We start from the raw sequence: 14,894 nt of genomic DNA, 5'->3' as shown, positions 1-14,894 counted from the left end.
CGAATACCCATATACTGCCTAGGGCAGTTTGGGTTGGAAGGAATCTTTAAAGGTCACCTAGGCAACCCCTTGGCATGGGGAGGACATGGTCCTTTGGACCATGTCCAGAGCACATTAAGTGTAAGAGAAAAGCAAAAATACTCAGGTTCTGCAGTAAAAAGCTGAAAACAAAACACAAAACTTAGTTCCTGCAGATGGATGGACCAACCAAGTCCTGACTTGAAATCACATTTTGGCACTTCAGAACACTCATGTTTTCTAACCTAGAGGACAATGGGCGATGTCTGTGCTCTTCAAGAACTGAGCCTTCCAGTAGATGGGTGACACAAACCCAATTTTAACTGAAAAACTTGATAAAAAGGGAAGTGAATTTGTTCATACATTTTATGCCGGAGTTCCCTCACTATGACTAGAAATCTGTTCTGCAGATGAAGTTCTACAGACCATAGCACAGCGGGTGCCACTGTGGTGGATACACACTGATGCATCGCACTCATACCCTGTCTCGTGCAGACCGAGGGCAAGGAGAACAGCCACAGAAAATCTTTGGCAGTAGAAGGTGATTCAAACTATTTACCCCTTTCAACAGAAGCCCAAGATCAGTTTAAAACCATGTCATGACCACATCACAACAGCTTCATTATAGCATAATCTAAGTAATTGCATGTATATCTTAGGAGAGATAGGACCAAGAAACTTAATGACTTCACACAAGATGGTGCTACACGTGCCTTATGAATGACTTCAACACTTTGCAATCACCACGGAACTTCTTCTGCATACTGATCAAGCAAAAAGCAACTTGTAAAACAACTGAAAACTTTTTGGAAGCAGCATACTGTGCCCAAGCCTTGGGAGGAGAGCCCCTGCCTTGCACTGTGGCCGAGCTACCCTCACTCCTAATACAACTGTAATTGCACAGCGACTGGCATTTTCAAGTTAATTCAGTTAGTACTGGAGATCTGCTCATTGCCCAAAGCAGCACAGAGGACCATCTTTGGGGAAACCCAACGTGAATTCAGGAGGAATGCAGAGTTCAAGGATCTGCCAGCTGCAGTACAAAGTTCAGAAAACATTTCTGCTGAGCAGGTAGTTGCTCCTCTTTGTGTTCTTAACCCTTGGCAGCTGAGCACTGCAGCACGTAGCTGAGGTAGAAAGGTTATCTGCTGTTCAAAAATATGAGGGCAGAGATACAGCTAATATGAATTGACATTTCTTCTTCAAAGCAATGGGACCACTGTGGTTTAGACATGCTTGGCATCTGGCCCAGATCGAGTTGAAGTTCAACAAAAAAGACAGAAAAACGATAAAAGGTTGCTGATGAGTTGCAGTGTTTCGCCATTATCCCTGCTAAAACAGCTTTATGGACTGAAGCACTGACAGTACCATCTAGTTGCAAAAAGCAACCAAAATAACAATGCCCAGTAATAATAATCCAACTGAAAATGCAGGGGGATACTCTCCACTTAGTCTCTCCTTGACTGTGTTATGACAGACTTCAGATTACAGCAAGCTCATAGGCATCACTCAGGTCCATCCCAGAGCAAAACAGGAGCCCATACCATGATTTGCTTTGCTCTTCTTATATTGAAGTGAATCCCTGTTAAACAGTGTGTATTATATACATGGCAAAGAGCTCAGTAACTCCAGTGTGCTGAAGGGACACACCAAAGAAAGGCACAGTCTTTGCACCACCTTAGAAGAATTTACTCATCTTGGCACGATGCCTCAGACTGCTGCCCTCAAAATACTACAGTCCTGCTCGTCAAGTCTGGAAGGCAGCAAAACAGAGGAGCTGTCTTTCTGTGACTTACATGATTGAGAAGCTCCAAAAGCCCGTGGGATGGATCCAGGTCTTTCAGATATCAGAATGATTTTATTCACTGGGCTGTTGCCTCCTCCTGACCTGTAGATGTATTGCTTGGCAATGGACTGGGAGAAAAGTGCTGAAGTATTTCTACTGTACCAAATGTGACTCTACAGCTCTACAAAAGCATTTGATGTTTCTTTGCCCTGCCCAGAAGATGGACAATTTTTTTCCTTGACCCAGATATAATGTAGAGATTTTCAAGCCTTGTATTTTCATCAGTTCCAATAATAAAGAAGTCCTATTTGTCACTCACAGGAAACAATTTAAAAGCATTATAAATGCATCTCTCCCTGCATCACATAGCAGAAACTGATATAGTCAAGTAACAGCTTAAGCACAGTGTTCGTACCCACATGCAAATATGTTACTAGCAAAACAAATGTCAATTTATAACTAAGTTGATGTTTTCCTGATATCACTGCTTTGCTTTTAATACAGTATATTGTTTCTTGCTGGTTCTTGTTTTGTATTCCTGGAAGAACAAATCAAAACATAGCAACCAGAGCTACAGCAATCAGCCCAGCTGGAACAGAAACACTCATGGGTGAGAAATGGAAAACAAAACCTGATGCAGAAGAGCACTGGCATAAGCAAGACCATCACAAGCCCAAACCATCCTGATTGTAGCATTTGTCATAGCTTTGTGTGGTTCAAATTTTACAATCTGCTTAAAGAATCTGAGTGGCCAAGCACATTTTACAGGACTTGGATGACAAAATTATTTGTGTACCTTTGAAGATAGCATTTCCTGACACTGTATAATAATGGTGCACAGAAAAAAGTAATCTTCAGAAATCTCTGTGAGCTCCTAATTGTTTTAATTGTGATATTTATATATATATATATATATATATATATATACATGATTTCTCTGAGATTTAGGGTGTCTTTTCTCTTTCTCTCCTTGAAAGAAAATTATCATCTCTTTCAGTTTCATCTTTGCATAGTTGCCCTTTACTCTTTCACATTTGATTTGTAATTATACTTTCAGTGGCCCTTTCTACCCTCCTCTACTTCTCCTACTTTGTTACATTTCCCCACCATAAAACTTTCTGACCGTGGTCCTCTGATTACATTGGTCATCCTGGTATTCCTAAAGATCTTCACACCTTAAATCAGGCCTTCTGCTGGAGTCAAGTTAGAATAGTGGGCACGATTCAGATACAGTAAAAAGCAATTTGAACATTTCACAAGAACTTCACAAGCTGAGTTGTGACTGGAGCTGTGGCAATTTACTCCAGCATATTAGCATTTTTTTTCCTGTGACTCAGACACTCAATTCAAGCAATATCCCTACCTTTGCTGATACAAGTTCTCACCTATTAGGGATCAACTAAGCATTCTGAAGGCTTTTTACAGCAATTTCTTCTAGCTCTAACTGCACAGCACCACAGAAACCAGGCCAGCACCCTTCCCACCCGGGCAAAGACCCTAAAGACTGGGCAAAGCCATCTGAGCACACATGGAATTGCAGAAATATTTAATGGGTTTTAGTTAGTTGTCCCCAACATGAAATGCCTTCTCATTCCTCTGATTTCATCAGAAAAGCAATAATTCCTGGCTGACGAAGTCACAGATATGGAATTAGCTCACAAGATCACCACAGAGGCAGTCACAACACTCAGAAAAAGCCAGACCTCAAAAATTGTTCACTCGTGGTTACACAGGAGTGGTCACTGGGATTGCTCATGGTAAAAAAGAGTATTTTGCAAACTCTTTTTGAGCCATTTATAATTTTAGCATAAAGAAGATTGCTCACACGTTAGCAAACTTTATTTTTATGCTGCCAGGCAACCCTGCTGGTAAAGCTGCTGGAGATGACTCAGAAAACATTTTGTTAGTTAGATCTGATTGCCATAATTAACTTTTGATCATTGATTTGTTCATTTGTTCCTTTTTTTAAATTGCTATCAAATACCTACATCTTCAGAGACTTTACTGGGATCCACTTCCACTGGTGGCAAGCAGAAGACCGCCAGTCTCTTGTTTTGCTGGAACACAGCTCAGAGATTAAAATTGCTCAAGTCCTGGGTCTCCCTTTTTCAAAGCAAAGGGAGTGATGGAAGGGAACCCTCCCCACAGGGAACCCTCCCCACATGGGAGGGAGCTTGCAGTAATGGATCCGTGAACAATTTTTAAGTTGGATATTTCTTGTAACAGCTGCACTAATGCACATTCCTCATGTATTTATGTATATCATAATAATCATAATGAGAATTTGAGAATAAAGAGATAGGAAGCTAGATTTTTCCTTACCTTTTTGGAAAGCAGGCAAAAGCTATACAGTAGGTGGAAGAGTGTACCAAGTAACAGATTTTTGAACACTCTTTCTTACTGGTGGTATGCAGTCTATAGGAAAAGTAAATACATTGGTATGTATAATATGTCTGTTCATAATAAACTCTTCAAATTTTGCCCTGTCACGAAGGCCATGACATTAATTCAAGTAAAGGGCCCAGATTAGAACAGTGATAGCGGAAAGCTGAGAGGCGCCACTATATGAAATTAACCACAGATTAGAAATAAATGAACCAGTTCACAGAAGTTCAGGTACCTCTGAACATGGGAGCAGCTGTTCAGGAAAGAGCAGGTCTGGTTGGGTTTTGTTTGGTTGGTTTGGGGTTTTTTTCTTCCTCTCCCCTGAACAAACTTTGGAACATTTTGGCTTTAGATTAAGACTTCCCAGTCCTTCCTCCCCTATGCAGTCACTCTCAGGTTCCTCAGCATCCTCAACAACCATTTTAGCTTTTTTCCTGAGAAAGATGGAATAGGCAACATCATGCCAGTGATGTTAAGGATGGACAGGAATGAATACACAAACACACCAGGGCACAGCACACGAGCATTTGCACAGTGGGCTCTGCATGTCTGTCCTAGTCAGGAGATTCTTGTGTTCCACATACACTATCTACAGTTCACTGATGGGAACCAACAAAAGCAATGTCCATTCTCAAAACATGGAGAAAGGCGAGGATGGGCACATACTGCTGTCACCGCTGTCGTGATAGACAGGACCTGACAGCACACAGGAAAGCACTGTTTTAGAATGGAAACATGCAAATGGTGCCTGGTCTGTGTGGGCAAAAGGGGCAATGACTGCACCTCACTACTGAGAACTGAATCAATGCCAAGTAAGGTCTACCTAATACTAAATAAAGGAGAAAGAAAAAAATTGCCTTGACTATGTGTGTACAGTTTACTGAGCTCTTAAAGAACCTGCTAGCTTCAAAGTCCACAAAATTATTACAGTACTGAAAATTAGACTGAAAATTCTAAGTTTTTAGACCTTAAAGTTTTCTGACTAGCCCATGATGACACTTTGCCACTTCTCAACAAATCCCAGCTAAAGTGCTTGGGGAAAGGGGTCTCCTCCCATGAGCTGCTCCATCTTTCCAAGAGTTATTGGTCATTATGATGCACTCTCTCTTTGCCACAGAGATGCTGCATGCCTCCTACTCTCTACTATCTACTACTAGGCAACTCCACATGAGTCATCTTGATCTCGGAGCCATTTTCATAGATGGTGAGATATTCCCCATGAGATTGGAAATAGAAGACCAACACTGCCAAGTCCCCAAAGACCCTACTGTATTTCTGCAAGAAAGCATCTTCCCAGAAAAGCCAGTCCCAGAAAGCCGGGTCCCAGGAAGTACTGAGCAGCTTAGCTTCCTTCTCATGGCTGCTTCCAGAGGGAAATGCATGAAAGCAAACACTCTCCCTGTAAGGTCTGCTCATCCAGCCTGACAGAATCACAACCTTCTCATTATCAAACAACCGAGGTACTGATTTCCTGTCACTCTGTTTGGCAAAGCCATGAATTAAAACAAGCTAGTAGGAAAAAGGAGTAATTACATGTAAATTTCAATATAAGTTAAGTATGGGTTGGACGTTCAAATGTTTTTGTCACAGTCTGACACTGCTCTTGCAGCAGAAACACAAGCAGATAACTGAGCAGAAGTGCTCACTATCTGTTCAACTTCAGACTTGGTGAGAAGTATCTTCTCATAAAGTGTGAAATACAACCAAAGGCACATGAGAGCAGAATGAACTTGTTACATGGATGGAAGTTGCTGTGCACTGAATTCTGCTCATCTGAATCTGCTGCAAACATATATCAGCAGGAAAAAGCTGTTGAATGAGTAAAAGCATGCACATGCCAGATGGCAAACTGGAATGATTAAGAGAGTTTTCATAAGCCACACAGTTGCAGATTGAAAAATTTGACCTTAGTATGTCCTACTCAGCATGAAACCCCTCCCAGGCCATGGCTGGGCAGCTCAGCTTCTGATATTTCTTGCTTCCCATACATCCTAAGAAAAAGCTGCAACATAGCAAGTCCTCATTCCTCCTGAGGGTGGGATATAAGGTCACTGCATTTCAGGCGGTTTTCCTCCCACGCTAATGCAGTTTCTTCTTTTATACTCATGCTAAACCCCCAGTGCTTGATCCCAGCTCTCCTGAGTGCTCTGCTCATTTTTTTCTGAGCTCAAATTCCTGCAGATCACCTGATTGCTGTGCACACCATTGACAGACGATGCTCACCACCGCTGCTGAGGACCACCTGCTCTCAGGGAGCCACTCAGGTGATTTATAGACTTTCCGGTTTTACATGCACATCTTCAGTTCATTAGGCATTGTTTTAAAGGTCTACTAAATCATGGAGATTTTTTGCAAGGCTATTTTTTGTGTAAAACCATCCACATTTTGCTTTTGGTTTTGACTCTGGCATATATGTAGGACAGGCCACAAATTTGGGCTTAGTCACCAAATTCCCCAATGTTTGGAGGTACATGAATCCCATGATGGTGGCTCAGTGTTAATATCATAGGAGATATGAAACATTTACATATTTTCAATAGAAATGGCAACTCCAGTCTCCAGTACCTGAGCAAGCCATGAAGAGCAGCATCACCAGGAGATACAGTAGAAAATCAAACTGGAAAACCCAACTGTACTTTTCCACTTATGAGAAAACACTTAGTAGCTAAGCCAGATCGGTACCTAAGTTAGCTTTGCACACTGCTGATGAGTCTCAGACACATCCTTTAATGCCTATCAATTAATTTACTTTCAGCCTAATATAGTGAGTTCCAGAGCAGCCTGCACAGAGTGAACAACCAAAACTTCCCGTCCCTGTTTTCCCCAGGTCACAGCAGGGAGGTTCCTGCAACATTTGCTGGCTCCCTTCTGCATCCATAGGTAATGGTTAGCCATTGTTAGTGGATTGAAACAATTTTAATAGGAGAGATACTGAAAATGTGTTCTTTTGTTTTCTTTTGAAAGCTATTTGACATTTTTTAAAATGCTCCAAGCACTGATGGAAGCATCTTGGGCAATTTTTTATTCACATTTCCTATTTTCCAATTGATGCAATTGTGAAAATTTCCCCATCTGCTGTATAAAACAGATTTTTTTAAGTTTAATTGCTACGAAAACATCAAAACTTGATTTATTTATGAACATCATATTCAAAATGTCACTGAAAATGAAGTTTGGGGGTTTTGCTTAGGTAGCATTGCTTTTATTGAGCTCACTTGTATGGTTTTCAATGTTTCCACCTGAAAGTGAAACTGTTTTATTCAAACAAAATATTAGAGTTTAAAAAAACACTCCTTAATTCAGGTATTGAATTAATCACTTGTATAACATGCTGTATGTTGTATGTTAGGGGTTGATTGACAGCCTATTGAATGCTATAGGAAAGCTCCCACTAAATGTAGTAGTAGCCTACACTAGGTCTAAATGTACCCGAATACTTTTAAGTACAGCAGTAGTTTATTTCATTTGATTTTCTAAAATTTTTTATTAACACATGTATGCAGGGTATTAAATAGTCATAGTAGGTGCAGCTGATAATATGAACAGATGGTACTATATGTATAACTGATCAAAATAGTTAAAAGGAAATTTATTTCCCAAACCATAAAATATTTAAAAGCCCCGTACTCAGAGAAAGACATATAATTGAATATAAATTGATACTAGTGCACATTTCCTTGCTGGCTGGGTTGAACAAAAAGATAAACAAATGTATATACTTTAGGATCCTACATGTAAGCAAATGGGGTCACAGAAAGCATTCTCCCCTCATGCACACCAATTTTGAAGTTCTGAGGTTTTTGTTCCCAGTGGATTTTGCCCCAGCTTTAACTCAGTCTTAACAAAACTGGGACTGAAGGCTGGATGCTTTAGGCCAAATGTAGTACATTTCAGTGAGCAGGGAGATTCTGTCCCTCACTACTTCTCCTGCCTCTTAAAAACATAAGTCTAGAATATAGTCCTAGAGGAAAAAATGTTGTATTTCAACAGAAACATGGAGTTTTAAGGAAGCAATATTTCTTTGTGATAAACACATTTCCTTCCCAGGGAAAAATATGACTGTTCTTTGGCAGGGGGGAAATGTTCTCAGAAGTGAAAACTGCAATAAGATGCAGCACAGGAGAATGCGAGCAGAAGGGAAACCCCCAAGCTGTAGTTCCTTCAGAGGTGTACCTCTGTTTCTACACTGAAAAGGGCATCATCAGAACTTTTATAGCTTTGTTGCTGATCAAGTCTTTTAGTGGAAATTTTTGGATTCTGATTTCTCTGGAGGAGGAACTAACTCCAACTCATTTGACAGTGCAGCAATTAGTGAAATGTGGTTCAGCAACTCACCTGCCCTTCCCAGATGTCTCTTAAAACCCTCTTCTCTCCTCCTCCTCTCTCTCCCTCATTCCCAAAGGCCTTTCCCAGCCCAGCTGCCTCAGCCATTCTCCCAGATACCCAGAGGAGGTTGGACTCTGTGAACTGGATGGTCAGACAGGGACCATCAGGACTCAGTAGTGGCAGCACCATAGTGAGGGGTGGATTTAGAGCCCAAAGGTAAAGGAAGGGGTTCCTTCACCATGGCCTGTATCACTAACAGAAACTTGACTTGGAGGAGGACTGCAGCTCACTCTCTCACTGGATAATACCCCTTCTTGCAGTGTGGGCTCTGTTTGGTAGGACTGGAGGAGGCACAATATGGTCCTTAACCTATGAAAAGCATTTCCTTACTGTCTTATGTCAAAATCACAGTTCAGATAGTTCAGTTTCCAAAGACAAATTTTGTTTTTCTACATAGGATGTATTTTGTATATCTGCACAATAAGACATCAGAGAAAAACAGTCAAGGGGTGAATAAAAGGAGGAAAAGTGCTGTGTCAATAATTTGCTGGCTGTCTCCACTTTGCTTTGACAGCACAGTTTCTGCTTTGAGGCAGGTATTCAGGCAGCAGTTAATAGACAAGAAGTGGCAGGGATTTCAGCAGCAAATGGATGAAGGGATCACGGGCGAGGAAAGGGCATTTCTCCACATTCAGATTGGTTTTTCTTAAAAACTGCAGACATGCCTAAACCTTTCCAGTATGCTACAAAGTTGTGCAGCTGTCTCCTTCCTCAACTCCTTCCAGATTCAAATGCAAATCAAATTTGATGGCCTCAGTATGTAATTTTGTGCTACAATATACCATGCTATGCACATTAAGGAAAGTGGAAGTGTCTTTTCGGTCTAATTTCCTTTTAAATTAGTGGCAAGATTTGCATTAGGGCCGGATGAAATCCTTAAATGGGAATCTTCAAGGATTGTGAGATTTTTGCAAAGGAATTTTGCAGGAAAGAAAATTATAACTCGGGTTAACAGAGTTATCAATGAGTTTGGTATTCGTTCCTCTGTCCATCTTGCAAACTGTACCTGCAGGTTTAGGAAGGTTTGGTTTTGACACAAGCCTAAAGGTCTGGTACTCAAGGATGCTGCTGATCTCTCCCTCACAGAGAGAAAGGAGGAGGATTGACTCACAGCTACAAAAAAATACATGAGAAGTTGCTGCCAACTGACACAACTCAAAAAAGTGAATTAAAAAAGGAAAAAAAAAAGTGTGTGAGATCAAAAATCTCTGAGAAGACCAAATAATACAAAACCCCTAAACCTCAGGTATCAGTCCATGCCTCCAAATCCCCCAGCCAGCCAGCAAACAGAAGATCAGCAGTACTTACTGTTTGGGTCTACGTTCTCACACAGCTCCGTTTTGGCTTCACCGTTGGGCCTGTCGCTGGGTTTGTGTGAGAGCCGTGATGACATGGTTGCTGCTGTGACCACAGCCTTGAAGCTGCGCTTCCGTTTCTGGACGTTTAGCTCAGGGTGGAAGATGATGATGTACACCTTCGGCATGTAAAGCATTCCCAGGGCCACTGAAGCACTTAAGTTCATGGATATTGTAAGTGTGGTAGTTTGTATGTAGAGCTAGGAGACACAACACATGAGACACTATTACAAATAAGATGACTGAGAAGAAGACTGTAGTATTTCAAATGTTAGCTCACCTTTTAAAAGTCAATTCTAATGAGTTTGCAACCAAAGATGCAACACACATTAGCTACCTGATCTATGAAGAGTCTCTTTGAGACTCAATGACAGAAACATTCATTACTGTTAACAATAGGATTTTTACTGCATGCTTATGGTATAGCTTCTGTTTATTTAAAGACTGAAGATCAGATCTCGATTGAAATAACACTGGTATAAATTTTAAATTCAGGTCTACTGTAAGTTATAGAAGAGGGACTAATACCACAGATTAATAAAAAAAATTTGCTTTTTAAAAACTATGAAAAAGCTTTTTTTTTGTTATTTTCTATACTTTAATTCTCTACAATTAATCGAAATAACTTTGCAGAGAATACACAATAATTTATGTGCTCTTGACATTCAACTATGCTTATTATGAAAGTACAGTACATGTGCAAGTCAGAGAACAGGTACTGCCATCAGATCAGTATCCAAAGAAAGCACAAGGATCCAAAAACATACGGAAATATACAGTGATAGAAAAGCCTTTTCTTTTTTCTTCTTCTTATTATCTTTTTATAGGACACACTTAAACTAGAACAGTTCTTGTGAGTGAAGAGGATTAGGTACAGTTAAAAGACACAGAGACAGCACAGTACAGGTGCGAGGGAGCCAAAGAGGGAGCACTGTCTCTGCAGAACCCCTTCAAAAATTAAATATACAGCAAATACATATAGATGGGAAAATCGTTACACATTGAGGGTGATTTCTTCAGAACACTATCTCCTTTCCTCCACCTATGCAGTGCTAATCAGTCTGAATTTCTGACTAAAAACTCCATGAATAAATATAATGGCAGAATAAAATGCTGACTCTGCCCAGGTACTTCCAAATTCCCATATTTAGAAAAATATGAATGCCTCCAGACTTGCTAGTTATATCCACAAAACAGTTGCTATTATAATGATTAAGGCCACTACTGGTAGCAATAAAATGCCTTACAGAAAAGATGAAAAGCATGCTGTGTATGGGTGTGTCTCCATACAGATGCAGAGAAGCAGAAACTAAAGTGTTTTCGCAGTTTCTATTTACTCATTACCAAAAGGAAATGGCACTGATGTTGTCAGAAACTTTGCCAAAGTCAAGAATCTGGGACATAGCCCATCTCACCTGGTGAAAAGACACCAGGACAAGTGTTGTGGTTTAAGCTCAGCCATAAATCACGCAGTCTCTCTCTCCCCCCCCTGCCCCCTTCTTGCCCTCCCCCCTGCCCCCGGAGGGATGGGGAGGAGAATCAAAAGAATGCAACTCCCATGGGTTGAGATAAGAACAGTTCAGTAACTAAGGTGTAACACAAACCACTGCTGCTACCACCAATAATAATAATGATAAAGGAAATAACATGGAGAGAGAATACAACACCTTAGCACCAGCAGACCGATAACTCGCACCACCCTGCCCAACCAAGCACCGACCGATACCTCCTCCAACCCCCCAGTCTCCTAGCCCCTCTGGGTAACTCTCCCTTACATCCTGGGCATGACGTGCTGTGGTATGGAATACCTCTTTGGTCAGTTTGGGTCAGGTGTCCTGTCTCTGCTTCCTCCCGGCTTCTCCTCCTCCCTGGCAGACTATGAGGCTCAGAAAGTCCGTGGTCAGAGTAAACATTTGAGTAGTAACTAAAAATATCAGTGCTATCAGCACCCTTCCCAGGCCAAAAGTCAAAACACAGCACTGCACCAGCTACTAAGAAGGAGAAAAATGACTGCTACTGCTGAACCCAGGACAACAAGTTATACCATTTGAGTCTGGGAGGAGGCCAAGGGGTCAACTCATTTAAATCCCTGCTCAAGAAGCAGCCATTCACACCAGAGCTACTTGCGACAGTTCACCCTTTCTACCCACATCCTAAACTCACCCTCTGAGAGGTTTCACAGCCTCCTAACTAAACCCTTGCAGAGCACTCAGGACTCCGAAATGTTCAGTTTGTGCCTGACCAAGTGTCCTCCCCAAGTGGCATGGACAGTGGCGGCCACCATGCCTTCTGTCACCTTCTTTTATATTTTTTGTCTTTTGCAGAACTTCTAAAGATCAGCACGGTACCAGGTTGCCCCTTCATCTTTGACAGCTAATGGGGTAATTTCTCCCAACTTCAGTCACTGGGAAGATCTCGGGCGTCTTTCTCTCCCTAACCTGAATACTATTGTTGAGCCGCTGCACCAGCGAGCTGCGATGCTCTAAGGCAAGTGTGATGCTCTACTGAAGGCCTTGCTGGATGATTATTTTCTGAATTTATCTTACAGCATTGCTGTGAAACATGGTGTTTATTTTTTCACGGGCAGGCAATGTTGTTGTCTGCTGCTCTTTGCTGAGGAGTTACTACCTGGCTGGTTATTCTTCACCATATACTTTGCAGTTGAATGCTGTTAAACTACAGATATAGAATCACTGAATGGTTTGGGTTGGAAGGGACCTTAAAGTTCATCTAGCTCCAACCCCCCTGTCATGGGCAGGGACACCTTCCACTAGATCAGGATGTTCAAAACCCCATCCAACTTGGCCTTGAATATATATATTGACATATACACATATATACGTATATATGTATATATATATACACATACGCACACACTATAATAAAGTACTATATAAAGATACATACGATTTACTTTTATTTCCATGTACATAAGCACTATGGCTATTTATCTTCTGGAACATTTAAAAGAGAAGACAGTTCACAACCCTTTTCCTTCCTTGGAGCTCATCCTCCTTTCAGTTACGTTCACATAAATCAACTGTAACTCAGTTGGGGTCAAATGCATTGCACTGATATAAATAAAACAGACTTCAATATTTATTAAATAAATTAAATAGCTAGGAGTGAAATATATAAAATATAACATTTAAGGTCTGATCGCTAAACAGAAAGATATCCTCCTTAACTTTAAAGTGTTTGTAACTTACTACCAGCTTTTATCTTTGCTAAGTTAGGTAATTGTTATATTTATTTTATCAAAAGCTCCTGCAATTTTTGTAGAAGCTGCAGGTACCAACACCTCTAAAAGCCAGTGAGATGCTGTGGACTGCATACTTGACAAATGACATTACACCCAGGTCCATCTGACTCCCAGCTCTGTATTCAGACCACACACGCTTGCTAATACTTGGGAAGAAAGGTTGCTTAAAGAACACCTGCAGTCCTGGTTTAGTCTGAAAAGGATGCAGCAGAGAATTACCTCTGTTTCTGTATACATGATATGTAACTAAACCTGACAAGCACTGCTACTAAGCAGTATTCCTGAATGGGATTTACATTTCTGTAAAGTTATAAGAGATCTATGTCAGTGCAGAGCTCCATCAGAAATATGGAAGATGTATCGGTACTTCAAAGGGGTGTTTTGTGGAGTAGTTATCTCCGAAGACCTGAAGTGGCAGAAAGTGTGTTCAAGTAGCCATATGGTGGAAAATGAATGGTGATGTTTTGCAACTAACTTTTGGTTCATTTTCCTAGAGAATATAAAGACCCTTTCTAGAGAAAGCAGGAATTTGGACCACAAGGCAAAAACCATAAAAGTTAATGGCATAGCATTGCCAGCATGACACATGTAATCAGTCGCTTATGTTCCACAGATAGAAGTAGTATATTCATGTTTGGTTACAGATCTTCTCCACCCAAATCCAGCTACTTCTTCTGCACAGAAAACAGCAGCCCCCATAGCAATTTTGATGAACTTGTCAGTTAAGCAAACTAACTTTATATCGCCACACTCATAGACACGTCACAGACACACTATGTGTGACAGCAACCAAAGATCCTAGAAAAGCAGAAGATGCATTTTGAGTAAGAGACACTTTTAAAAGCACTGTGTAACAAGTTTTCAAATGGCTCCTCATAGAAGTATTTGTTACCCATGCATGGCAGTTTCTGAATTTTTTTAACAGCTGATGAGTTGAATATGCAATATGAGCACTTCTTTTCAGAAATAGAAGATAAGAACAAGAGAAGACAGTAGACACAAAGAGGAGGATCCTGTTTGCAGAGCAACTCTGAAACAGGGGACACAACCTGCATAGAGGCCACGTTCTCTTGTGCAGGAGCCAGATAACTACATGTGTTGAGCTTGTGGGTTTGCAGGTACCATCAGCTACCAGCAAACACCTACCACTGGAACCATTTGCTGTCCTCTGAGCCACTGCTCCTAACATGGGTGTTTCAGGAGGATGGGCACAGATTTCTGAAGAGCAGGGGGCAGGTTTCTGCACCAGTGCTCAAGCATCTCTTCAGCCACATGCTACGGTCAGCAGCTTCCCCATGTGGTTTTCCATGGGCTATTCCCAGGGGAATTTGGCCATACTTCGATGTCATTTACCCTGAGATGGTTCAACCCAACGTCTTTCCCTTAATCCTGGGCTGCTGTGACTGCAAAAGCTGCAAGCACCAGAGTGCCAGTAACATTTTTGTCTTGGTGCACAGAGGCATTATTTTTATTTCTTGCTGCTACTAAGGGGTTGAAGGTTAAATGATGATTTAGACAACAGGGTCCTTTGCAGCACCATGCCAGCCAAGTTTCCTACCTTGCAAATGCCAACAGGAGATAAAAGGAGAGGGAGAAAAGAGCTTCTGTAGAACAAGGCAGATGAGTGACACACAATGCTTCTCATGACAACTGGGAGCTTTATAAAGGTAAGGAAAACTAATAGATATGCTTATTATGCAGA

At 41.2% G+C, this 14,894-nt stretch overlaps 1 protein-coding gene across 9 annotated transcripts in view; it reads right to left on the bottom strand.

Annotated features, from left to right (window-relative positions):
• GRM7 (glutamate metabotropic receptor 7) overlaps nt 1-14,894 on the bottom strand; it is a 295,511-nt gene that overhangs the window by 23,051 nt on the left and 257,566 nt on the right. For 3 of the 9 annotated variants that reach the window (XM_061354208.1, XM_061354216.1, XM_061354209.1), the window contains 2 exons: nt 9,884-10,130; nt 4,127-4,219 (listed from right to left, as the gene is read on the bottom strand). The exons of 3 other annotated variants lie outside the window; for them this stretch is intronic. In XM_061354208.1, the coding sequence (XP_061210192.1) occupies nt 4,149-4,219; nt 9,884-10,130 (318 nt within the window). In that variant the 3' untranslated portion in view covers nt 4,127-4,148. Of the gene's footprint in view, nt 1-4,126; nt 4,220-9,883; nt 10,155-14,894 lie in introns of those variants that run through there. 3 more of the 9 variants (XM_061354211.1, XM_061354212.1, XM_061354215.1) reach the window with 2 other exon arrangements.

Source organism: Neopsephotus bourkii, unplaced genomic scaffold, assembly GCF_033783945.1.
Source record: "Neopsephotus bourkii isolate Nb327-2 ecotype Australia unplaced genomic scaffold, CSIRO-AGI_Nbou_v1 NB_719, whole genome shotgun sequence".
Classification (NCBI taxonomy): Eukaryota; Metazoa; Chordata; class Aves; order Psittaciformes; family Psittacidae; genus Neopsephotus; species Neopsephotus bourkii.
This window is presented reverse-complemented; position numbering and strand designations above follow the sequence as displayed.